Genomic DNA, 24,988 nt, shown 5'->3' with positions numbered 1-24,988 from the left:
GAGGGGATGGTGGCACAGGAGGAGATAGCTGTGGGGGATGGAGTGGTCGGAAGAGTGGAGGAGGTCGTCAAGTTAGCAAGGGGTGGGGTAGGCTTCCCTGAAGAGATGGGTTTTCAGGGTGCGCTTAAAGGAGAGGAGAGTAGGTGATAAACTGATGGGTTGGGGCAGGGAGTTCCAGAGGATGGGTGACACCCTGGAGAAGTCCTTGAGGCGGGCATGGGAGGAGGAGACCAGGGAACTAGAGAGAAGGAGGTCTTGTGAGGAGCGGAGTGTGCGTGTTGGGTGGTTCTTGGATATTAGGTCAGTGATGTAGTTCGGGGCAGTATGGTGGACGGCTTTGTACGTCAGTGTTAGGATTTTGAATTTGATCCGTTGCGCAATCGGAAGCCAGTGGAGGGATTGGCAGAGGGGGGTGGTGGAAACGGAGCGGTTGGAAAGGTGAATGAGTCTGGCAGCCGTATTCAGGATGGACTGAAGCGGGGATACCCAGCGGCGAGGCAGGCCAGTGAGGAGGGAGTTGCAGTAGTCGAGTCATGATATGATGAGGGAGTGGATGAGCTGTTTAGTGGTTTCTGGGGTTAGGAACGTGCGGATTTTGGCGATGTTGCGGAGGTGGAGTCTGCATGAGTTTGTTAAAGATTGGACTTGGGGCTGGAAGGATAGGTTGGAGTCCAGAATGACACCAAGTACTCTGGCCTGCGGGGCGGGTTTGATGGTGGCGTTGTTGGATGTGATAGAGAAGTCAATGGGCGGGTGGGGTCTGGGCTGGAGGGAAGACAAGAAACTCGGTTTTGGAGAGGTTCAGTTTAAGGAAGTGGAGTGACATCCAGTCTGATATGTCGCTCAGTAGGTGTGTGATTCGGGCGGAGACCGAGGGGGTGAGGTGGGGGGTTGAGAGATAGATTTGTGTGTCGTCGGCATAGAGGTGGTAGTTGAAGCCGTGAGAGTGTATAAGTTGGCCAAGGGAGGAGGTGTAGATGGAGAAGAGAATATTAAAAATAAAACCTTTCCGTCTGTCACGAGAACTTATTTTTCCAAGTGACATTATCACTGGATCTGTTTTTCTCTTATCAATGCAGACAGATTATGGCTGGTGGAAGGGGCCAACAGGGTGCTTTACATAGCTTTCTGAAAAGATTACAGCACCCTGCCTCAGTATTCCTCAAGTGCCCTTGGTCCTGATGCAAACAGCTCTTGGGAGGAGTTGTGCAAATATCAAAAATCCTTAATGGGTGGATACCAGTCTGGAGGGGTGGATATTCCTCGTCAGACTGTATTTGCATACAGACCACCTAAGGTAACATCCATGTGTGATGCCATGATTGAAAGAACTGAAATCCAATAAATGAAAGGGGCAGACTGGGGACAGTCAGACTGGGCAGGAAAGGGCTAGATGATGCTAGATATCCTCCAGGCAGAAAATGAGGCAGGCTCCGACTTGCTGCAGCTAACAAACTGGGTAGCACAGTGGCTAAATGGTTACCACTTCCGCCTGGCAGTACTGTGGTCATTGGTTTGAATCCCAACCACGGCACCACCTGCCCGGAGTTTGCATGTTCTCCCTGTGCCTGTGTGTGTTTCCTCCGGGTACTCCGGTTTCCTCCCACACTTTAAAGACATGCTGGTAGGTTAATTGGCTCCTGTCTATATTGTCCCTAGTATGTGTATGTATGAATGTGAGTTAGGGATTGTACACCCCTTGAGGGTTAGGGACTGATGTGAATGTACAATATATATGTAAAGTGCTGCGTAAACTGACGGCGCTATATAAGTACCTGAAATAAATAAAACACTAGGAGAAGCTCACAGTGTGCAGTGAAATCAGAGAAAGCCATTTCAGTCCAGAAGAGGAGCCGGAACAACTGTGCAAGACTGAAGGGAAGGCCGGAGGTCACAATTAGGATCCATTTACATTTCTGTGCTGCACTAGGATGCCAGGAGGACAAATACCTCTGGCCACAGAGATAGGATGGTGCTGCTGTCATTATGCAGCAACATGGGTGCCCAGAAAAATAAGTCTCAGAGGGGTTGATACTTGGGAAGGTTAGGCACGGATATTACAATTTTGGTAAAAGTTCTGATTTAAGATTTGCTGTCAAGGACAAAAGCCACCAATACACAATGGGTATAGAAAAGAATCGCCCCCCTTTAAAATAATCACATTTTGTTGCTTTGCAGCCTGAAATGAAGACAGACACAGTTTTTGTTTTATCCAACTGTATTGCCTCAGTGCAACTTATAACATCCAAGAGAAAGATAGAATGGGCAGCACAGTGGCTAAATAGCACTTTCGCCTGGCAGTACTAGGGTTGCTGGTTCAAATCCAAACCACGGTACCACTCGCCTGGAGTTTGCATGTTCTCCCTGTGCCTGTGTGGGTTTCCTCGGGGTACTCCAGTTTCCTCCCACACTCCAAAGACATGCTGGTAGGTGAATTGGCTCCTGTCTAAATTGTCCCTAGTATGTGTATGTATGAATGTGAGTTAGGGACCTTAGATTGTACACCCCTTGAGGGTTAGGGACTGATGTGAATGTACAATATATATGTAAAGCGCTATGTAAATTGACGGCATTATATAAGTACCTGAAATAAATAAATAAAATAAATAAACACCAACATGTCAGAAAAAATACATAAAAAAAAATAATACAAAAACATAATCACTGAGTTGGAAAAGGGATCCCCCCCTTGTGTCAGTATTTTGTTGAACCCCCCTTTGCTGTAATTCCAGCCTTTAGTCTGTTGGGATGTCTCTACTAACTTTACACATCCAGACTTTGCAATATTTGCCCGCTCTTCTTTGCAGAACTGTTCAAGTTCAGTGACATTTGATGGGGACGGTTTGTGGACTGCAGTCTTCAAGAAATTCCACAGATTTTCAATGGGGTTGAAGTCTGGGCTCTGACTAGGCCATGCAAAGACATTCACCTTTTCCTTCTCCAACCGCTGTGGGCTCATGTTTGCTGTGTGCTTTGGCTCAGTCATGTTCGAAGGTAAACCTTCTTCCCATTGACAACTTTCTGGCAGAGGGCAGCAGATATTCCTTCAGAATGTGACGGTATTTTGCCCAGTCCATTTTCCCTTCTATCCTGACCTGTGCTCCAGTCCCTGCTGCAGAGAGACCCCCCATAATTATATCCCCCCTTCCATGCTCTACTGTAGGAATGGTGGGATTTGGATGGGGAGCTGGATTGGATTTCCTCCAGACATATCGTTTAGTGTTGAGGCCAAATCATTCCCTTTTAGTCTCATCTGACCAGAACACCTTTTTCCATGTGGCCTCAGAATCTACAAGGTGCGTCCAGGCAAAGTTTAGAGGTGGCTGTATGTGGCCTTTCTTGAGGAGCAGCTTATTTCTTGCACCCCTCCCATACAAGCCACATTTGTGGAGGATTGGTGATATTGGTGTCACATGCACACAATGACCGCTCTTTATCATCAATTCCAGACACGGCTTCAGATTTGCTGTAGGCCTCTTGGTAGCCTCTCTGACCAGTTGCCTCCTGGCTTTTTCATCCAGTGTGGAGCGACGTCCTGATCCAGGGAGGGTCTGTGTTGTACCAAATACCTTCCACTTCTTAATAATAGACTTCACTCTGCTTCTAGGCACTGATAAAGCCTTTGACATTTTTTGGGATCCATCTCCTGACTTGTGTGTCTACAACTTCATCCCGGAGATCCCACTGAGAGTGCCTTGTCACCAGTTGACTGTTTGCTTCATTTGCACTATCAGGGACTGAAATGCTCCAGGAAAGCTCTTTTAATGCTGAGCTAATCAAAATGACCCCAGCTGATCACCGTTGAAAGTCAAATGGCTTTTTTCTAACTCAAGGGATTATGTTTAACTTAAAAAAAAAAAACAAAATTATGACATGTTGATGTTACAGCTTTCACTTGGATGCTATAAGTTGCACTGAGTAAATACAGCTGAATAAAACAAAAACTGTCTGTCTTCATTTCAGGCTGCAAAACAACAAAATGTGATTATTTTAAAGGGGGGTGATTTATTTTTTATACCTACTGTAAGTACGATGGATGTTCCTGACTTCACAGCATAATGAATCAAATACCAAACAACTCCCAATGTGATGGCTAATGGGATGTAAAGCTATAGTTGGAATACTGTGGTTGGAGGTCTTCTTTAAGTCTCTCTCGGTCATTAGGAGGTGTCCCCATACGGTGGAAGTCTCTCTTACTCTTTTCAGGTGGAGCTCTCGAAATTTCCTCAGTCGTTCTTCTCTTTTCTGTGTGCCCACATCTTCTCCCGGAGTGGAGGACGAGTCCTCCTCTGATGATTCCTGGAGGACAAAGACCATGGGAAGAGAATGACATGGACCGTACAATGTCCCCATACAGAGACATGATCTATGGAGCCCAGATACCAACCCCCGATCTCTGCACACATCACTGCCACACTCCTCAGGATTTATTAGAGTAATCAGAACGTGTACAATTCACAGCAATGTCTGCTCCTCTGTATTGGGGAACTACAAATCCCATCGGACCTTGCCAACTGACATTGTGCAGTCCCATCATCCCCCTTCCTCTACTGCAGTACTACAACACCCATCATCCCTCTCTATTGTAGTAGTACAAGCACCATCACCCCCCCCCCATACTGTAGTACTACAAGACCCATCACCCCTCTCTATTGTAGTGCTACAAGCAACATTATCCCCCCTCTACTGCAGTACTACAAGACCCATCATCCCTCTCTATTGTAGTGCTACAAGCTCCATCATCCCCCCCTCCTCTACTGTAGTACTACAAGTCCCACCATTCCCCCCCTACTCTAGTACTACAAGTCCCACCACCCCCCCCCCCTACTCTAGTACTACAAGTCCCACCATTCCCCCCCCTACTCTAGTACTACAAGTCCCACCATTCCCCCCCTACTCTAGTTCTACAAGTCCTACCATTCCCCCCCCCTACTGTAGTACTACAAGTCCCACCATCCCTCCCTATTGTAGTACTACAAACTCCATTTCCTCCCCCTCTACTGTAGTACTACAAGTCCTCCCTCCTCTATTGTAGTACAAGTCACATTATCCCCCTCTATTGTAGTGCTACAAGCTCCATCATCCCCCCTCTACTGTAGTACTACAAGTCCCACCATCCCCTCCCCATTGTAGTACTAGAAGCCCCACCATCCCCTCCCCATTGTAGTACTAGAAGCCCCACCATCCCCTCCCCCCTCTATTGTAGTACTACAAGTCCCACCATCCCCTCCCCCCTCTATTGTAGTAGTACAAGTCCCACCATCCCCTCCCCCCTCTATTGTAGTACTACAAGTCCCATCATCCCCTCTATTGTAGTACTACAAGTCCCACCATCACCTCCCCCCTCTATTGTAGTACTACAAGTCCCACCATCCCCTCCCCCCTCTGTTGTAGTACTACAAGTCCCACTATCCCCTCCCCATTGTAGTACTAAAAGCCCCAACATCCCCTCCCCCCTCTATTATAGTACTACAAGTCCCATCATCCCCTCCCCCCTCTATTGTAGTACTACAAGTCCCATCATCCCCCCCCCATACATCTCCTTCTCTCGTACTTCTCTCTCATTCCCTTTATTATTTATTTACCCTCCTGGATGTCTCGGCCCCTTCAGTCTCCATCTTACCCGGACCCACTTCCGCCCTCACAGAGCTTCTTCCGGTCTCCGCATGGCGTACTTCCTGCGGGCTGATCCCGCCCTCCCCGTCACCGCCTGACCCTCCCGTATCCTGGCAACAAATAAAGCCAAGATGGCGGCCAGGGTGAATGCTGGAGGACTTGAACCGGCTGAGAGGAACCCGGAGTTCAGAGAGGTGACCACGGAGATGTCCCTGGAGGTGTCTCCTGTAATGTACCTGTCATGTCCCTGGAAGTGTCCCCTGTAATGTCCCTGGAGGTGTCTCCTGTAATGTACCTGTCATGTCCCTGGAAGTGTCCCCTGTAATGTACCTGGAGGTGTCTCCTGTAATGTACCTGTCATGTCCCTGGAAGTGTCCCCTGTAATGTCCCTGGAGATGTTCTTAGAGGTCTTCCTCATAATTTCCCTGGAGATGTCCCCTGCAATGTCCCTGGAGGTGTCCCCTGTAATGTACCTGTAATGTCCCTGGAAGTGTCCCTCATTATTTCCCTGGAAGTGTCCCTTGTAATGTCCCTGGAGATGTTCTTAGAGCTGTTCCTCATAATTTCCCTGGAGATGTTCTCATAGATGTCCCTGGAAATGTTCCTAGAGAAATCCCTGAAAGTTACCCTGGAGATGTCCCTCATTTCCCTGGAGGTGTTACCTGTATTGTCCCTGGAGGTGTCCCTCATTATTTCCATGGAGGTGTCCCTGGAGATGTCCCTCATTTCCCTGGAGGTGTTACCTGTATTGTCCCTGGAGGTGTACCTCATTGTTTCCCTGGAAGTGTCCCCTGTAATGTCCCTGAAGGTGTCCCTGTAATGTCCCTGGAGATTTCCCTCATTATTTCCCTGGAGGTGTCCCTGTATGGTCACTGGAGGGGTCCCTGGAGATGTCCCTCATTTCCCTGGAGGTGTCCCTGTATGGTCACTGGAGGGGTCCCTGGAGATGTCCCTCATTTCCCTGGAGGTGTCCCTGTATGGTCACTGGAGGGGTCCCTGGATATGTCCCTCATTATTTTCCTGGAGGTGTTCTCTGTAATGTTCCTGGAGATCTCCCTCATTATTTCCCTGGAAGTGTCCCTTTGATCTCCCTGTATTGTCCCTGGAGGTGTTCTCAGAGAAGTCCCTCATTATTTCCAAAGGAGATTTCTCTGAAACGCATTGCTTGGTGAACCCTGAACGTTTCACCTTCCTTGTCTGGCATCAGCGTTCAAATCCGATCTTTACTTGGCAAGCTCTGAGCGACCGCAAACCTGCATACTCACCCAGCGTCTGCATCCTCGCCCACACCAAGTCCTGACAGTGGTCCCTCCAGAGTGTTCCAGCATTCCCAGCAGCCTTATAAACAGACGGAACCCGGCACATGGATCTTCCAGATAGAATCCACTCCATACCTCCAATCCTGGGTGCTTATGACAGGCAGCCTCCATCCACATCATCCACAGCGCCCGCTTCTTGGTTGTTTGGTAATCATTTCTCATATATGGACGTCCCCTGGTCCTGCTTGTACCTCAGTCTTCTGGATGGAGATATGCTTTGTGATTTAACCCTTTCCAATGAGTTTTCCCCTAGCATGCACTTGTACAGATAAACATGTTTTGTGTAATACAGTTGTGTTCAAAAGTTTTCCTCCCCTGGCAGAAATTGTGAAATCTTGGCATTGATATTGAAAATATGACTGATCATGCCACAAAATGCTCTTTTATTGAAGGATGATGATCATATGAAGCCATTTAATATCAAATAGTTGTCTGGCTCCTTTTTAAATCATAATGATAACAGAAATCCTCCAAATGGCCTGGATCAGAAGTCTCCGCCCCTGGATCAGAAGTCTCCGCCCCCGGATCATAAGTCTCCGCCCCCTGGAATGTTTGGCCTTGGTACAGACACACAAGGTGACACACACTGGTTAGAATTCCAATTAGAGGTTAATGTCCCACATCTGTGGCTTTTTAAATTGCAGTTAGTGTCAGTGTATAAATAGTCAATGAGTTTGTTACCTCTTATGTGGAAGCACTGACTAGGCTAGATACTGAACCATGGGGATCAGAAAAGAACTGTCAAAAGTCCTGCGTAACAAGGTAATGGAACTTTATAAAGATGGAAAAGGACATAAAAAGATGTCCAAAGCCTTGAATATGCCAATCAATACTGTTAAATCACCTATTAAGAAGTGGAAAGTTTGGGGATCTCTTGATACCAAGCCAAGGTCAGGTAGACCAAGAAAGATTGCAGCCACAACTGACAGAAGAATTGTTCGGGATACAAAGGGAAACCCCACAGGTAACCTCAGGAGGAATACAGGCTGCTCTGGAAAAAGATGGTGTGGTTGTTTTGAAGGAGAACAATATGATGACACTTGAACAAAAATGAGCTGCATGGTGGAAGTGCCAGAAAGAAGCCTTTACTGCATCAATGACACAAGAAGACCCGGTTAGGAATGTCAAGGTGTTGTCAGGCATATTGTATTTGGGCTTTTTTGTGGCATTGGTGCAGTAAAAGCTTCTTTCTGGCATCTTGACCAAACAGCTCATTTGTGTTAAAGTATCACCATATTGTACTCCCTAAAAACAACCACACCATCTTTTTCCAGAGCAGCCTGTATTTTTTATTTATTTTTTTTTTTTTTGAGGTTGCCTGTGGGTTTTTAATTGAATCCTGGACAATTCTTCTGTCAGTTGTGGCTGCAATCTTTCTTGGTCTACCTGACCTTGGCTTGCTATCAAGAGATCCCTGAACTTTCCACTTCTTAATAGGTGATTTAACAGTACTGATTGGCATATTCAAGGCTTTGGACATCTTTTTATGTCCTTTTCCTTCTTTATAAAGTTCCATTACCTTGTGACGCAGGACTTTTGACAGTTCTTTTCTGCTCCCCATGGCTCAGTATCTAGCCTAGTCAGTGCTTCCATATAAGAGCTAACAAACTCATTGACTATTTATACACTGACACTAATTGCAATTTAAAAAGCCACAGATGTGGGACATTAACCTCTAATTGGCATTGTAACCTGTGTGTGTCACCTTGTGTGTCTGTACCAAGGCCAAACATTCCAGGGGAGGGAGACTTCTGATCCAGGGGGCGGAGACTTCTGATCCAGAGGTGGAGACTTCTGACCTGGGGCGCAGAGACTTCTGATCCGGGCCATTTGGGTGATTTCTGTTATCATTATGATTTAAAAAGGAGCCAAACAACTATGTGATAATAAATGGCTTCATATGATCATCATCCTTCAATAAAAGCGCATTTTTTGGCATGATCAGTCATATTTTCAATATCAATGCCAAAATGTCACAATTTCTGCCAGGGGATGCAAACTTTTGAGCACAACTGTATACTTATACTGTACATATAAGATCTACTCTAAGGTAGATGTGTAGTCCATGTGATGACGGAATTTATCCCTGAATAATGTTGTGAACTCCCTCTCTGAGCTTCCTCCTCTATACAGTTTTAATGTTGAGTTACTTGTTTTAAAAGTAATAAAATTGTTCACATATAATAGCAGTGGTGTGACCTCTGTAGGTGTAGATGCTAGAACAGTGTTTATAATAAAAGGTGTGATTTGTCTATTGGTGCAGATAATAGAGGAGCAGATGGAGAAGTGCGGCTACAGGACAGACTCCGATGTACAGGAGCTCTACCTGGGCAGGAAGTAAGTACTTCGATCCTTCTAGTATTTTCTGTAGTTTTTCATGACCAGATCCAGCCTGCTGTATTTGACTGTATATTACCCACATATATGATACAAGAGCTCATCATAATAATGTAGACTTCATCTCTGCAACATCTCCAAGATACGCCCGTTCCTAACCTCGGAAACCACTAAGCAACTTATTCACTCCCTGGTTATAGCTCGCCTTGACTATTGTAACTCCCTCCTCATTGGTCGACCTCATCGCAGGCTATCCCCTCTTCAGTCTATCATGAATGCTGCTGCCAGACTCATCCACCTTACTAACCGTTCTGTATCAGCCACCCCTCTCTGCCAATCCCTCCACTGGCCTCCACTCAGTGTCCTCCACCCCTCTCTGCCAATCCCTCCACTGGCCTCCACTCAGTGTCCTCCACCCCTCTCTGCCAATCCCTCCACTGGCCTCCATTCAGTGTCCTCCACCCCTCTCTGCCAATCCCTCCACTGGCTTCCCATTGCCCAACGGATAAAATTCAAAACATTAACAATAACATATAAAGCCATTTATAACTCTGCCCCAAATTACATCACCGATCTTGTCTCCAAATATCACCCAAACCGTACTCTCCGCTCCTCACATGACCTCCTACTCTCTAGCTCCCTTGTCTCCTCCTCCCATGCTCATCTCCAGGACTTCTCCAGAGCTTCCCCCATCCTCTGGAACTCTCTACCTCCAACTTATCAGACTATCACCTACTCTGCTCACTTTTAGGTGATCTCTGAAAACCTATCTCTTCAGGGAAGCCTATCCTGCCCTCAGCTAATAATGGAATCTTCTATTCCTCCTACCAGTCCATCCCCCACAGTTACTACCTTTTGTACCACTAGCCCCTCCCTCTTAGATTGTAAGCTCCAAGGATCAGGCCCTCCTAACCCTCTTGTATTGTTGCTGTATTGTCTCCCGTTATATTGTAAAGCGCTGAGCAAACTGTTGGCGCTATATAAATCCTGTATAATAATAATACAAGGGGCATTCAAGTCAATCTGGGACTTTTAATTTTCCAGGTATAAAAAGGATTACTGATAGGTGGAGCACATGTCGCGGGCCAGTCCTGAGGTCCTTAATCAAGATGGCAGACAACAGTGTCAGTGTGTGCATGGAACAGCGAGTGATGATGATATTTCTTGTGAACGAAGGCATAAAGCCTGCAGATATCTACAGAAGACTTCAAGCACGGCACGGTGATGAGACACTCAGCCGCAGTAAGACATTTGAATGGTGTAAACAAAGATGGCTGTATGTCTGTCAGTGACCATCCCAGCCGTGGTGGTTTCCAGCCCACAGCAGTCATTCCTGTGAACATTTAGCCCATGGAACACCTGATCCTGGATAACCGAAGCATAACCTGTGAAAATTTTACAAGACGAATCTTTCTGTTGGTACGGTGAACACAATGATGAGGAAGTTAAGCCGGCTGTCCTAGGGTGGTTCAGGAGTACTGACAAGTCTTTCTATGCCAAAGCTTTTCCGCTGGGATAAGTGTGTAAATGTAGCAGGGGAGTATGTAAACAAAAATAAATTTAGTTCTCATTGAAATTTTTTTTTTTTTTATATAAACACAAAAGTCCCAATTTGACTTGAACGCCTCTTGTATTAAATAAAATTGAAATAGATGTAAACCCTAACTAAACATTTAAGCGCTGTGTATTATAAAATATTTACTTAAAGATATTTTTTTTTTCTGTCTCTGTGCTGGTGATTGGCTCCAGCCTCTTTCAGTTATGTCCTATCTACATGCACTTGCGGCAGCGTTTGATGTCTTGGTGAAGCACAGCCAGTGCTCAATAGTCATTCAAAGTGCGACAGCACTGAAAGCTGAAAATTGGCCTGGGCAGGAAGGGGGTGAATGTGCCCGGTAGGCAAGTGGTTGAAGTAGAAGTCCAACCAAAAACAAAATGAGTTTAAATGCACTCCCACCCCCAGCCAGGGGCGGACTGACCATTCGAGCACTCAGGCACTGTCCGAAGGCCCGGGGTCAGTAGGGGGCCCCATGAAATGCCCCTGGTACACTTTTTTTTTTTTTTTTTTTTTTTTTTTAATAGGCTTTTTTTGAGTGTGGGAAAGGACACAGATGGAGCACTATTCTTCCCACTGACACCAATGATGGAGCACTATTCTTCCCACTGACACCAATGATGGGGCACTATTCCTTCCAATGATGGGGCACTAATCCTCCCACTGATACCAATGATGGGGCACTATTCCTCCCACTGATACCAATGATGGGGCACTAATCCTCCCACTGATACCAATGATGGGGCAATATTCATTCCACTGATACCAATGATGGGGCAGTATTCCTCCCACTGATACCAATGATGGGGCACTATTCCTCTCACTGACACCAATGATGGGGCACTATTCCTCTCACTGACACCAATGGTGGGGCACTATTCCTCTCACTGACACCAATGATGGGGCACTATTCCTCTCACTGACACCAATGATGGGGCACTATTCCTCTCACTGACACCAATGATGGGGCACTATTCCTCTCACTGACACCAATGATGGGGCACTATTCCTCTCACTGATACCAATGATGGGGCACTATTCCTCCACCTAATACCATTGATGGGGCACTAATCCTCCAACGGATACCATTGATGGGGCACTATTCATTCCACTAATGCCAATGATGGGGCACTATTCCTTCCACTGACACCAATGATGGGGCACTATTCCTTCCACTGACACCAATGATGGAGCACTATTCCTTCCACCGACACCAATGATGGGGCACTATTCCTCCCACTGACACCAATGATGGGGCACTATTCCTTCCACCGACACCAATGATGGGGCACTATTTCTCCAACTTATACCAATGATGGGGCACTATTTCTCCAACTTATACCAATGATGGGGCACTATTCCTCCCACTGATACCAATGATGGGGCACTACTCATCCTCCTACTGACCACCAACCCTGAGTTGATGTTTATTCTCACTTATGCTGGGGACGGGACATTTTCTACCCTCACTGGCCACAATCTGGCCCCCCTAAAGTCTGAAGTACAGTAAACTGGCCCTTTGATTGAGAAGTTTGGAGACCCCTGCTTTACAGGGTAGTCAGCATAGTGCTTAGAATGGGGGTGGGAGCAAATTTTAAGCTTAGCTAGCTTTTGATCGGATGTCCACTTTAAGTCAAAGTCTGGATACGGTCAGAATTCTATTTCATTTATAGGAGTCCTTGACTTTACATATCTCCTGGGGAGTCAAACAGCCCTCTATTGTTCCTTGCTCTGACCCCAACCACCTCTCAGTTTTGTTGGTTTCTGCCTATTTTGGGGTGTTTACACTCCTCTGTCCCATCTTCATAATATGGTTGTTGTGGGTATGCAGACCTGGGACCCCAAATACAGACATCTCATCCCTGGATCCTCTCTGACATATTTGATACATAAAACTGTGCTGAACTCAATCATCAGTTTAATAAAAGAGCTAATTACAGAACCTGTAATGAAAAGTTATATTTTTTCTGTTTCTTTCATTTTTTCGTAGAGGGTTACAAGAAGTCTCAGATCTGTCAAGGTTTCGCATGCTGAAATATTTGTGGCTGAACCATAACAAGGTACCAAAAAAAGGAAAGAAAATTGTAGAAATACTGAGTACTCCTGATTTAAAAAGCTGAGCCCCATCCAAAGGGTTTTAATTGGTTTTGATAGTGTAGGGAAGGGAAGCCTTTGTCAACCTTTTATTGACTATGTGTAAAAAAAAAAATCCCTCTAATTATAGCGCAAAACCAAAATCTTTTAAAGTGGTAATAAACCCAAAACCAAAAATTTAATATATTGCAGCTTACCAATCATTAGATGTGGTGGCTGCTTTTTTTTTTTTATTTGGCTTTTTTTCCACTCACCTGGTGATCTGGGCAGCAACACACCTCCAGTATTTGTGAGACACAACTCTGGAGGAATGAGCACAGGAGGCACATCAGACAGAAAAAAAAATATATATATATATCCTTTAGATATATATAGAATATATATAATCCTTTAGATTGTAAGCTCCACGAGCCGGGCCCTCATATTCCTTCTGTACTGAAATGTATTGTAATTGTACTGTCTCCCTTATATTGTAAAGAGCTGAGCAAACTGTTGGTGCTATATAAATCCTGTATAGTAATAAAAAAAAATAATAAAAAAAAAATATATATATATTGTGTGTGTGTGTGTGTGTGTGTGTGTGTGTGTGTGTATATATATGTGTGTGTATATGTATTTATTATTTTTTTTTTTTACGTCTGGGGGGGGGTTAACTGTACCAGCAGATTTAAATACACTAACCAAATGAAGCCAAACTCCAGCCAGCTCACACTTTATAGTCCGTTACAGCAACATTTTTTCATTTCTTTTGGGATAAAGGTTTTACATAAATAAAATCTGATTGTTGTAATCACCCCTGTCAGTGGGAAATGGCCTGTCTCATCCCTGCAAACTGATACATTCTGCTGGAAAGCTTGTGTTTCTGAAAAACAACAGATTTGCTGGCTGGATCACCAGATTGAAATAGAAGAAGGAACGCCTCAAAAAGAAAACTAATGCAGCCATCACATCTATCACAACTAAGCTGTATTGCAATAAAAGTTTGCTTTTGGGTTTAACACTGCTTTAATCTTGGTGTTCGTTCATAACAAGGAAACCTAAATCAATCAATGAGTTCCAGAGGCTCAAAGATCCCTCCTTCTTCAGGGCTGGGATATTATATGTAGTTCGGAGGACTCAGAAATGGCACAGTCACCAGGGTTATTATTTTACAGGGTGAACGTGGAGTTTATCCATGAACGTTGTAAAAGCAGAATGCTCTGCTGCTGTCTGTGGTATTGTTGTATCTTGGGTATGCTCCGTTGTTCATTATTATTTCATAAATTGTTTACACGGTGAACAGTCCATTAAAGGATACAATAACAAAACCTGCTTTTGCTGCAATATTCACCTTCAATCCTGAGAATTTCCCAGCACTACTTTTTTTCACACTGGGTGGATTCTGCTCCAATCTGTGAGCTGATCCTATGCTGATCAGAGCAGACTGGGATGGATGTCACATGCATGCCCGATCAGTGTCTGCATTGCGGACATGGGCTTACACCTGTCAGCTATATGGGTGGCCAGATTTAAATGGACTCCGCTGTCTGTTTACATCAGGCCACCAACGATCTGGCCGACCCAAACAGTAAAGAATGCAGTTTTGTTTGTGAAGCTGATTGGACCCAGAAGTAGGCGGGGGTAAACGGACACAAGTCTGTTTACTCCCTCTTGTCCATAGGGCTCTTTGGACCTTCCAATCAGGTCCACCTGAAAGACAGACCTGATCAGAACAGCCATGTGAAAGGGGCTCAAGCCAGTTTTTGTCAATTTAGGCCCCTTTCACACTGATGGTCCAATCGAGTCCACCTGAAATTTGGACCATCCATAGATCTCTATGGACCGGCGGGTATCTGTGTCCAATCCTGTATACCAAAAACAGATGGACGGGGATCCGTTCCCCATCCGTCTGGTGGATCAGATCAGATGTTAGTCATATGGAAACGGACAGGCGGTCCATTTCCATCCAACCGCCCCATAGAAGACAGCGGGCAGTGTCTGTGTCCGCTCTGTTGCAGCGGAGCGGACATGGACTTGTCATCCACCTGCTCAGTGGGGATCAGCAGAGAGACCCCCTACTGAGCAGGTGGCTATGCTGACTGGTCCGTCCTATCTGAAAGGGGCCTTATGAAGAATAGATTGGCCTCAACTGCAGCTCTTGACTTCATCAAAGGGCTGCACACAACATTCAATATATGTTCTGCTTGGGAGGACTGTGAAAGACTTCAGACACTTAGGGGTCTAGTTATGAAAAAAAATTGCTCTGTGATCGCCTCAATATTAGCACAGCTGTTACAAATAATCCAAGTAATATGTCCAGTATCTGTATTTCTTGACCTAGTGGCCATAATGTGGTATTTTCCTTATTGCGGTATTTCAGGAAAATACCGCACAATGGCCACTAGATTGGGCTGATGATCATAGGAAAGACATTACAGGGCAACTGCTGTATGAATGCCGACACATTCACACAGAAATTTTTTTTTATAAATAGACTGACCCCATACTAAAGGAAACCATGGTCAGAGACTGGAGACATGCTGCAGAAGATAATGGGAGGCTGAGAAATGTTACCTGATGCTCATAGAGATCACTGGTATAAACCCTTTACAATTAATTGCTCCCAATATAGGTTTCTGGGGTCAGACGGCCACACATCAAGTACCAAAGGGCTTCACAAGGCCCTATGGCTACAGGTTAGGCACCAGAGCTGTAAGCTGAGGTCATCCAGGGCCCGCCCCCTTACCTGTGACTGGATAGTAATAGTAGAAGCAGCACAGGAATGAGCTCATCTCTCTGTCACTCTGCTCTCTCCTCCTATCAGCATGCATCTTAGCACATTAACTGATTGGCTCCTTGTGCTGCTTCTTCCTCTCACGCTCCAGTCCTTCTCTACAGGAGTTGCAGTAGCCTGATACCAGGTAAAATACCTACACTGCTTGCATAAAAAAAAAAACCCATAAATTGAATGATGTAATGATTACAAAGCTGCATAATATGTGTTTTTTTTATATCTGCATAGAGCTCTGCTTTAGCACCCAAAACTAATGTGGTTTGTAACAAAACTAATACCTTTAGCAGGGTATTCTGCATAGGAAATATTTGGAGCTGTCAAGAAACTTACCCAACGTCTCACAGTGTTGGTTAGATCGACCGTTCAGCCTAGGTTCACATTACAGTGGTGCGGTAAATCCCATGTGATTCACACAGGAACCGCACCGCATTCCCGTACAAATCACATGGGATTTGTATGCGGTGCGATTAGAGCCGTACATTTTATATGGCTCTATTCGCACCGCACCCGCACCGAAAACGTGCAGAACCCTTTTTTGGTGCGCACTAGAATCGGATCGCACGGGAATTCACACCTATGCGATCCGATTCTGCACATCGCACCGCGTTTTGTGGACTGCTTTTCGGGGTGTTGTTAACATACACGCCCACATCGGTTCGTATGAACGGGGTGCGATTGTGATACGGTGCGGAATTTGCACTGAAAACGCTGCAAATTCCACACCGCATCAGTGTGAACCCGGGCTTAAACATTTTTAGAAAACATAATATATTATTCAATGTTTAGATATCTTCCATGATTTATGATATCATTGATTATTTTGTGTTTTCAGATATCCAGGGTAAACTTTTTATGCAATAATTTCCGTCTGTCTGAGCTCCACCTCGACCACAATGAGCTCTGCGATGTAACAGGTAAAAACTGAAAAATCCTGCATGTTTGTCAGTACTGCAGATTATTATTATTATTATTTTACAGGATTTATATTATTATTATTATTATTTTACAGGATTTATATTATTATTATACAGGATTTATATTATTATTATTATTATTATTATACAGGATTTATATTATTATTATACAGGATTTATATTATTATTATTATTTTACAAGATTTATATTATTATTATACAGGATTTATATTATTATTATTATTTTACAGGATTTATATTATTATTATTATACAGGATTTATATTATTATTATTATTATTATTATTATACAGGATTTATATTATTATTATTATTATTATTATTATACAGGATTTATATTATTATTATACAGGATTTATATTACCGTATTTGCCGGCGTATAAGACGACTTTTTACCCCTTGAAAATCTTCTCAAAAGTTGGGGGTCGTCTTATACGCCGGTATACGGCATACTGACACTTTTTAGGGGGGGGGCGGCGCGGTGCCACCGCCGCCCCCCCCCCCCTTCCAACGGAAGGGACAATAAGTACAGGGGTGGGCAGGGGCTGCTGTTTCTTACCTGGCTCCGGTCCCACGACGATCCGGTCCAGGAAGCGCGGCTGCTCCTTCAGTTTGGCCACTGGATGTTCGCGCGGCTGCTCGGCTCCGCCTCCTCATCGGTGATTGGCCGCCAGAACTGTAGCTCAGGAAAGGCACACAGGCGGCCAATCACCGGCGAGGGGGCGGAGCCGAGCGGCCCCGCGAAAATCGAGTGCAGGACCAGCAGGTAAGTGTTCAATGTAGAGGTGCTGCTGCAACCACATATGCTGGCTGCAGCAGCACCATACGAGAACAGGGTCAGCAAGTGTCAGTAGGAGGAATAGTGCCCCATCATTGGTGTCACTGATACCAATGATGGAGCACTATTCCTCCCACTGACACCAATGATGGAGCACTATTCCTCCCACTGACAACAACGATGGGGCACTATTCCTCCCACTGACACCAACGATGGGGCACTATTCCTCCCCCCTACTAACACCAATGATGGGGCACTATTCCACCCCCCACTGACACCAATGATGGGGCACTATTCCACCCCCCACTGACACCAATGATGGGGCACTATTCCACCCCCCCACTGACACCAATGATGGGGCACTATTCCCCCCACTGATACCAATGATGGGGCACTATTCCTCCCACTGACACCAATGATGGGGCACTATTCCTGCCACTGATACCAATGATGGGGCACTATTCCTCCCACTGATACCAATGATGGGGCACTATTCCTCCCACTGGTGTGCATTGGAAGAGGGGTAGTCTTATATGGCGAGTATAGCCCAAACACTACATTTTAGCAGGAAAAGTAGGGGGGTCGTCTTATACGCCGGCAAATACGGTATTATTATTATTTTACAGGATTTATATTATTATTATACAGGATTTATATTATTATTATTATACAGGATTTATATTATTATTATACAGGATTTATATTATTATTATTATTTTACAGGATTTATATTATTATTATTATACAGGATTTATATTATTATTATACAGGATTTATATTATTATTATACAGGATTTATATGGCGCCAACAGTTTGCTCAGCACTTTACACTAAAAGGGAGACAGTACAATTACAATACATTTCAGTACAGAAGGAATAGGAGGGCCCGGCTCGTGGAGCTTACAATCTAAAGGAAGGGAAATCTAGTAAAGGGTATCCTATGGTTGCCATCTCACCCCAGGGATCGTTCCCATTGGATGTAGTCAGTACAGCAGCAGGGCGAGGGGCAGGAAGCAGGGCAGGCATTGATATAGGAAGTTCCGTACTGCTGGGGCAAGCAAGTCATCAGTTGCTAAGACGCCAGCGGTCCCAGCAGCCAGTTGACTTCAAGACAGGCATCACAGTGGGTGGAACCTGACCCTAGCTGTATGCTATCCTATTTCAGGGCAGATTTTTCATGCAGGCCATAGTTTGGAGGCCCTGCTTTGTAATAAGTGTGTATAGTCACCTTTTATGGTACTTATTATTAAACAGCTGACCAGGGGCGGACTGACAACTCATGGGGTCCCAGGCAATAGGGGATCATGGGACCCCCGAGTCCTTGCCCAAACTCAAAAAAGCCTATGAAAAAGGTACCAGGGGCATCTCATGGGGCCCCCTACTGACCCCGGGCCTTCAGGCAGTGCCCGATTTTCCAAATGGTCAGTCCACCCCTGCAGCTGACATGCCTAAGGACCTGTGTTGATGGGCTCTGGGCTCGTGCCAATGGCATCAGATTGACATGCTTCGGATATCATTCAAAACTGACTGCCTTCTAACTTGCATCAAGTGGGTTTTGCATTTTCATAGACTTATAAAAAACCTGCGTGAAGCTACGAAAAAAAAAAAGCCCATCAATAGAGGAGCTAATACTGGCCACGCACATACTATACATATAAGATGTACATTGCTGTCATGTTGCACATGACTGTCATATGCCTTTAAGTGTTCTCTGTATTTTGTCTCTGCTCCTCCCTTTCCTCTGGTTTAGTTAATGCTGTATAGATAGCCCCCCCCCCCTTTTCCCAGAAATGCATTGCAGCTTCTAGCCTCCTGTCATGGAGCAGGAAACATTATGATCTTTTGGCCTATCCGATGTTCATTGTTGTAAGATTCTCAGTTTGTGGAATAAACTTCATAAGATCTACAAGGTGTCATCCAATCGAGTCACTTCCTGTGTCATTCAACTAAGATTGGAGTTATCGCTATCTCATCACAACTGTATTTACAGAGATCACACTTTCAGTGCTTAGATTGGAGAGACAGAACAATTGCCTTTGTTTCATCAGGGCGGATGATAAGGCAGTCCACCCCACCCCTCATGTTCCAGGCCCGGGCCCCATAAGTTCAAAAGGGAGGTCAGGGCAGGAGAGTAGTCAGCATTTGAATCGCTCTTGACAGGAGCTGAGTAGTCCTACTACCTCCTCACCTCCTCCTTTAACATGCACTAATTGCAGGGCATTTGCAGAGCAGCGCTATTCAATTGAATGGGTATAATTTTTGCCTGCAAAGTAGCATTTTAGAAAAAATATAATTTGATATTTTCAGGAAGGAGGGGCTGTCGGACAGGCTTTATGGGGCCCCGTGATTTCTAACAGCAGCCCTGCACACTACATATGCATACAATATAAAAGCAGTCTCCAATCTGCAGCCCATTCCTTGCTTTTATCCGGCCCTTGAGGCTTTATTCCCCCCCTGTCAGCAACAATGGGGCACTATTCCTCCCACTAATCCTGACAATGGGACACTATTCCTCCCACTGACACCAATGATGGGGCACTATTCCTCCTACTGACACCAATGATGGGGCACTATTCCTCCCACTAATCCCGACAATGGGACACTTTTCCTCCCAGTGACACCAATGATGGGGCACTATTCCTCCAACTGACACCAAAGACAGGGCACTATTCTTCACACTGATACCAATGATAGGGCACGATTGCTCCCACTGACACCAACGATGGGACACTATTCCTCCCACTGACACCAATGATGGGACACTATTCCTCCCACTGACACCAATGATGGGGCACTATTCCTCCCACTGACACCAATGATGGGGCACTATTCCTCCCACTGACACCAATGATGGGACACTATTCCTCCCACTGACACCAATGATGGGGCACTAATCCTCCCACTGACACCAATGATGGGACACTATTCCTCCCACTGACACCAATGATGGGGCACTATTCCTCCCACTGACACCAATGATGGGGCACTATTCCTCCCACTGACACCAATGATGGGGCACTATTCCTCCCACTGACACCAATGATGGGGCACTATTCCTCCCACTGACACCAATGATGGGGCACTATTCCTCCCACTGACACCAATGATGGGGCACTATTCCTCCCACTGACACCAATGATGGGGCACTATTCCTCCCACTGACACCAATGATGGGGCACTATTCCTCCCACTGACACCAATGATGGGGCACTATTCCTCCCACTGACACCAATGATGGGGCACTATTCCTCCCACTGACACCAATGATGGGGCACTATTCCTCCCACTGACACCAATGATGGGGCACTATTCCTGCCACTGATACCAATGATGGGGCACTATTCCTCCCACTGATACCAATGATGGGGCACTATTCCTCCCACTGGTGTGCATTGGAAGAGGGGTAGTCTTATATGGCGAGTATAGCCCAAACACTACATTTTAGCAGGAAAAGTAGGGGGGTCGTCTTATACGCCGGCAAATACGGTATTATTATTATTTTACAGGATTTATATTATTATTATACAGGATTTATATTATTATTATTATACAGGATTTATATTATTATTATTATACAGGATTTATATTATTATTATACAGGATTTATATTATTATTATTATTTTACAGGATTTATATTATTATTATTATACAGGATTTATATTATTATTATACAGGATTTATATTATTATTATACAGGATTTATATGGCGCCAACAGTTTGCTCAGCACTTTACACTAAAAGGGAGACAGTACAATTACAATACATTTCAGTACAGAAGGAATAGGAGGGCCCGGCTCGTGGAGCTTACAATCTAAAGGAAGGGAAATCTAGTAAAGGGTATCCTATGGTTGCCATCTCACCCCAGGGATCGTTCCCATTGGATGTAGTCAGTACAGCAGCAGGGCGAGGGGCAGGAAGCAGGGCAGGCATTGATATAGGAAGTTCCGTACTGCTGGGGCAAGCAAGTCATCAGTTGCTAAGACGCCAGCGGTCCCAGCAGCCAGTTGACTTCAAGACAGGCATCACAGTGGGTGGAACCTGACCCTAGCTGTATGCTATCCTATTTCAGGGCAGATTTTTCATGCAGGCCATAGTTTGGAGGCCCTGCTTTGTAATAAGTGTGTATAGTCACCTTTTATGGTACTTATTATTAAACAGCTGACCAGGGGCGGACTGACAACTCATGGGGTCCCAGGCAATAGGGGATCATGGGACCCCCGAGTCCTTGCCCAAACTCAAAAAAGCCTATGAAAAAGGTACCAGGGGCATCTCATGGGGCCCCCTACTGACCCCGGGCCTTCAGGCAGTGCCCGATTTTCCAAATGGTCAGTCCACCCCTGCAGCTGACATGCCTAAGGACCTGTGTTGATGGGCTCTGGGCTCGTGCCAATGGCATCAGATTGACATGCTTCGGATATCATTCAAAACTGACTGCCTTCTAACTTGCATCAAGTGGGTTTTGCATTTTCATAGACTTATAAAAAACCTGCGTGAAGCTACGAAAAAAAAAAAGCCCATCAATAGAGGAGCTAATACTGGCCACGCACATACTATACATATAAGATGTACATTGCTGTCATGTTGCACATGACTGTCATATGCCTTTAAGTGTTCTCTGTATTTTGTCTCTGCTCCTCCCTTTCCTCTGGTTTAGTTAATGCTGTATAGATAGCCCCCCCCCCTTTTCCCAGAAATGCATTGCAGCTTCTAGCCTCCTGTCATGGAGCAGGAAACATTATGATCTTTTGGCCTATCCGATGTTCATTGTTGTAAGATTCTCAGTTTGTGGAATAAACTTCATAAGATCTACAAGGTGTCATCCAATCGAGTCACTTCCTGTGTCATTCAACTAAGATTGGAGTTATCGCTATCTCATCACAACTGTATTTACAGAGATCACACTTTCAGTGCTTAGATTGGAGAGACAGAACAATTGCCTTTGTTTCATCAGGGCGGATGATAAGGCAGTCCACCCCACCCCTCATGTTCCAGGCCCGGGCCCCATAAGTTCAAAAGGGAGGTCAGGGCAGGAGAGTAGTCAGCATTTGAATCGCTCTTGACAGGAGCTGAGTAGTCCTATTACCTCCTCACCGCCTCCTTTAACATGCACTAATTGCACGGCATTTGCAGAGCAGCGCTATTCAATTGAATGGGTATAATTTTTGCCTGCAAAGTGGCATTTTAGAAAAAATATAATTTGATATTTTCAGGAAGGAGGGGCTGTCGGACAGGCTTTATGGGGCCCCGTGATTTCTAACAGCAGCCCTGCACACTACATATGCATACAATATAAAAGCAGTCTCCAATCTGCAGCCCATTCCTTGCTTTTATCCGGCCCTTGAGGCTTTATTCCCCCCCTGTCAGCAACAATGGGGCACTATTCCTCCCACTAATCCTGACAATGGGACACTATTCCTCCCACTGACACCAATGATGGGGCACTATTCCTCCTACTGACACCAATGATGGGGCACTATTCCTCCTACTGACACCAATGATGGGGCACTATTCCTCCCACTAATCCCGACAATGGGACACTTTTCCTCCCAGTGACACCAATGATGGGGCACTATTCCTTCAACTGACACCAAAGACAGGGCACTATTCTTCACACTGATACCAATGATAGGGCACGATTGCTCCCACTGACACCAACGATGGGACACAATTCCTCCCACTGACACCAACGATGGGACACAATTCCTCCCACTGACACCAACGATGGGACACAATTCCTCCCACTGACACCAATGATGGGACACTATTTCTCCCACTGACACCAATGATGGGGAACTATTCCTCCCACTGACACCAATGATGGGGCACTATTCCTCCCACTGACACCAATGATGGGGCACTATTCCTCCCACTGACACCAATGATGGGGCACTATTCCTCCCACTGACACCAATGATGGGGCACTATTCCTCCCACTGACACCAATGATGGGGCACTATTCCTCCCACTGACACCAATGATGGGGCACTATTCCTCCCACTGACACCAATGATGGGGCACTATTCCTCCCACTGACACCAATGATGGGGCACTATTCCTCCCACTGACACCAATGATGGGGCACTATTTCTCCCACTGACACCAATGATGGGGCACTTTTTCTCCCACTGACACCGATGATGGGACACTATTCCTCCCACTGACATCGATGATGGGACACTATTCCTCCTACTGACACCAAAGATGGGGCACTATTCCTCCTACTGACACCAAAGATGGGGCACTATTCCTCCCACTGACATCAATGATGGGGCACTGTTCCTTCCACTGACACCTACGATGGGACACTATTCCTCCCACTGACACCAATGATGGGACACTGTTCCTCCCACTGACATCAATGATGGGGCACTATTCCTCCCACTGACACCAATGATGGGGTACTACTCATCCCACTGACTCCAATGATGGGGCACTACTCATCCCACTGACACCAATAATGGGGCACTACTCATCCCACTGACTCCAATGATGGGGCACTACTCATCCCACTGACTCCAATGATGGCGCACTACTCATCCCACTGACACCAATGATGGGGCATTGTTTACTTCCACTGATGCTGGGACATTATCTTCATCCACAAGCCACAGTCTAGCTCCCCTAAAGTTTGAAGAACAGTAAACTGGCCCTTTGTTTAGAAAGTTTGGAGAGCCCTGCACTATAAGACGTACCTTGCCATTGTTTCCTCATGGCTGACACACGGCTCTCTAATCAGGGAAATAGGGTGCTATGTGCCTTCCATTTGACTGCAGGAGACACAAGTGGAAGTGATGCGAGGATTATATCAGAGGAAGAGATTTCATTTGTATTTGCTGTCTCTTGCCTCCCCTTTGATTCCCTTTTGTCATGGTCTTAGATCTGTACAAGGCAGGGCATGGAAGGTCTGTCCCAGACCCCTTCAGATGTGTGAAGACTCTTTCTGAATCATTTAACTGGAGGACAGGCACAACTTTACACAGGGAAGCCTTTCCAGAGGAAGAAAAAAGTTCCAGCTGCTTCTCTAATGATCACGGACAAATTCTGGACTAAAATAGAGCAAAGGGAACAGTGGGGTAATAGGGAGGTCAGCCTCGTATCTCAAAGAAGTCCTGATCTGTGTATGGCCCATCCTTTCATGAAGATCATACTGCGCACAGGGATCGGAGTAATAAAGTTGTGTACTCTTTGAATGATTGACATCACAAGTAGAACCGCAGAACACGAACAAACTTTGTAGAGAATATAAAGTATTTGAAGTTGAACCCTTTGTTAGATAGCTGTACAAAAAAAAAAACCCTGTTACATTTTGTAAAATCCCTCAGTACACTTCTCAAGAGTCTTCAGACTAATGCAGTGCGGTATATCGCATGTGATTTGGATAGGAACCGCACCGCGTTCCTCTGCAAATCAAATGCGATTTGTGTGCGGTGCGATTGGAGTCATACATTTTGTATGGCTCCAATCGCACCGTATCAAAAAGGTGCATGACCCTTTTTTGGGTCCGCACTAGAATCGGATCGCATGGGTATTCACACCTATGCGATCCGATTCTGCACATCGCACTGCGTTTTGCAGACCGAT

The 24,988-nt window shown here is 45.4% G+C and overlaps 1 protein-coding gene across 1 annotated transcript in view; it reads left to right on the top strand.

Moving 5' to 3' along the window:
* Nucleotides 1-5,742: 5,742 nt before the first annotated feature.
* The window catches only part of LRRC72 (leucine rich repeat containing 72), a 54,135-nt gene continuing 34,889 nt past the window's right edge, over nucleotides 5,743-24,988 (top strand). The window contains exons 1-4 of the mRNA XM_089660252.1: nucleotides 5,743-5,810; nucleotides 9,199-9,272; nucleotides 12,818-12,887; nucleotides 16,527-16,608. Coding sequence (XP_089516378.1) covers nucleotides 5,748-5,810; nucleotides 9,199-9,272; nucleotides 12,818-12,887; nucleotides 16,527-16,608 — 289 coding nt within the window. The 5' untranslated portion in view covers nucleotides 5,743-5,747. The remainder of the gene's footprint in view (nucleotides 5,811-9,198; nucleotides 9,273-12,817; nucleotides 12,888-16,526; nucleotides 16,609-24,988) is intronic.

This window comes from Staurois parvus, unplaced genomic scaffold (assembly GCF_062004578.1).
Source record: "Staurois parvus isolate SC_StPar_1 unplaced genomic scaffold, SC_StPar_1.0 ptg001220l, whole genome shotgun sequence".
In the NCBI taxonomy this organism is placed as follows: domain Eukaryota; kingdom Metazoa; phylum Chordata; class Amphibia; order Anura; family Ranidae; genus Staurois; species Staurois parvus.
Note: the sequence above shows the minus strand (reverse complement) of the source record. Positions and strands in the feature narration are given on the sequence as shown.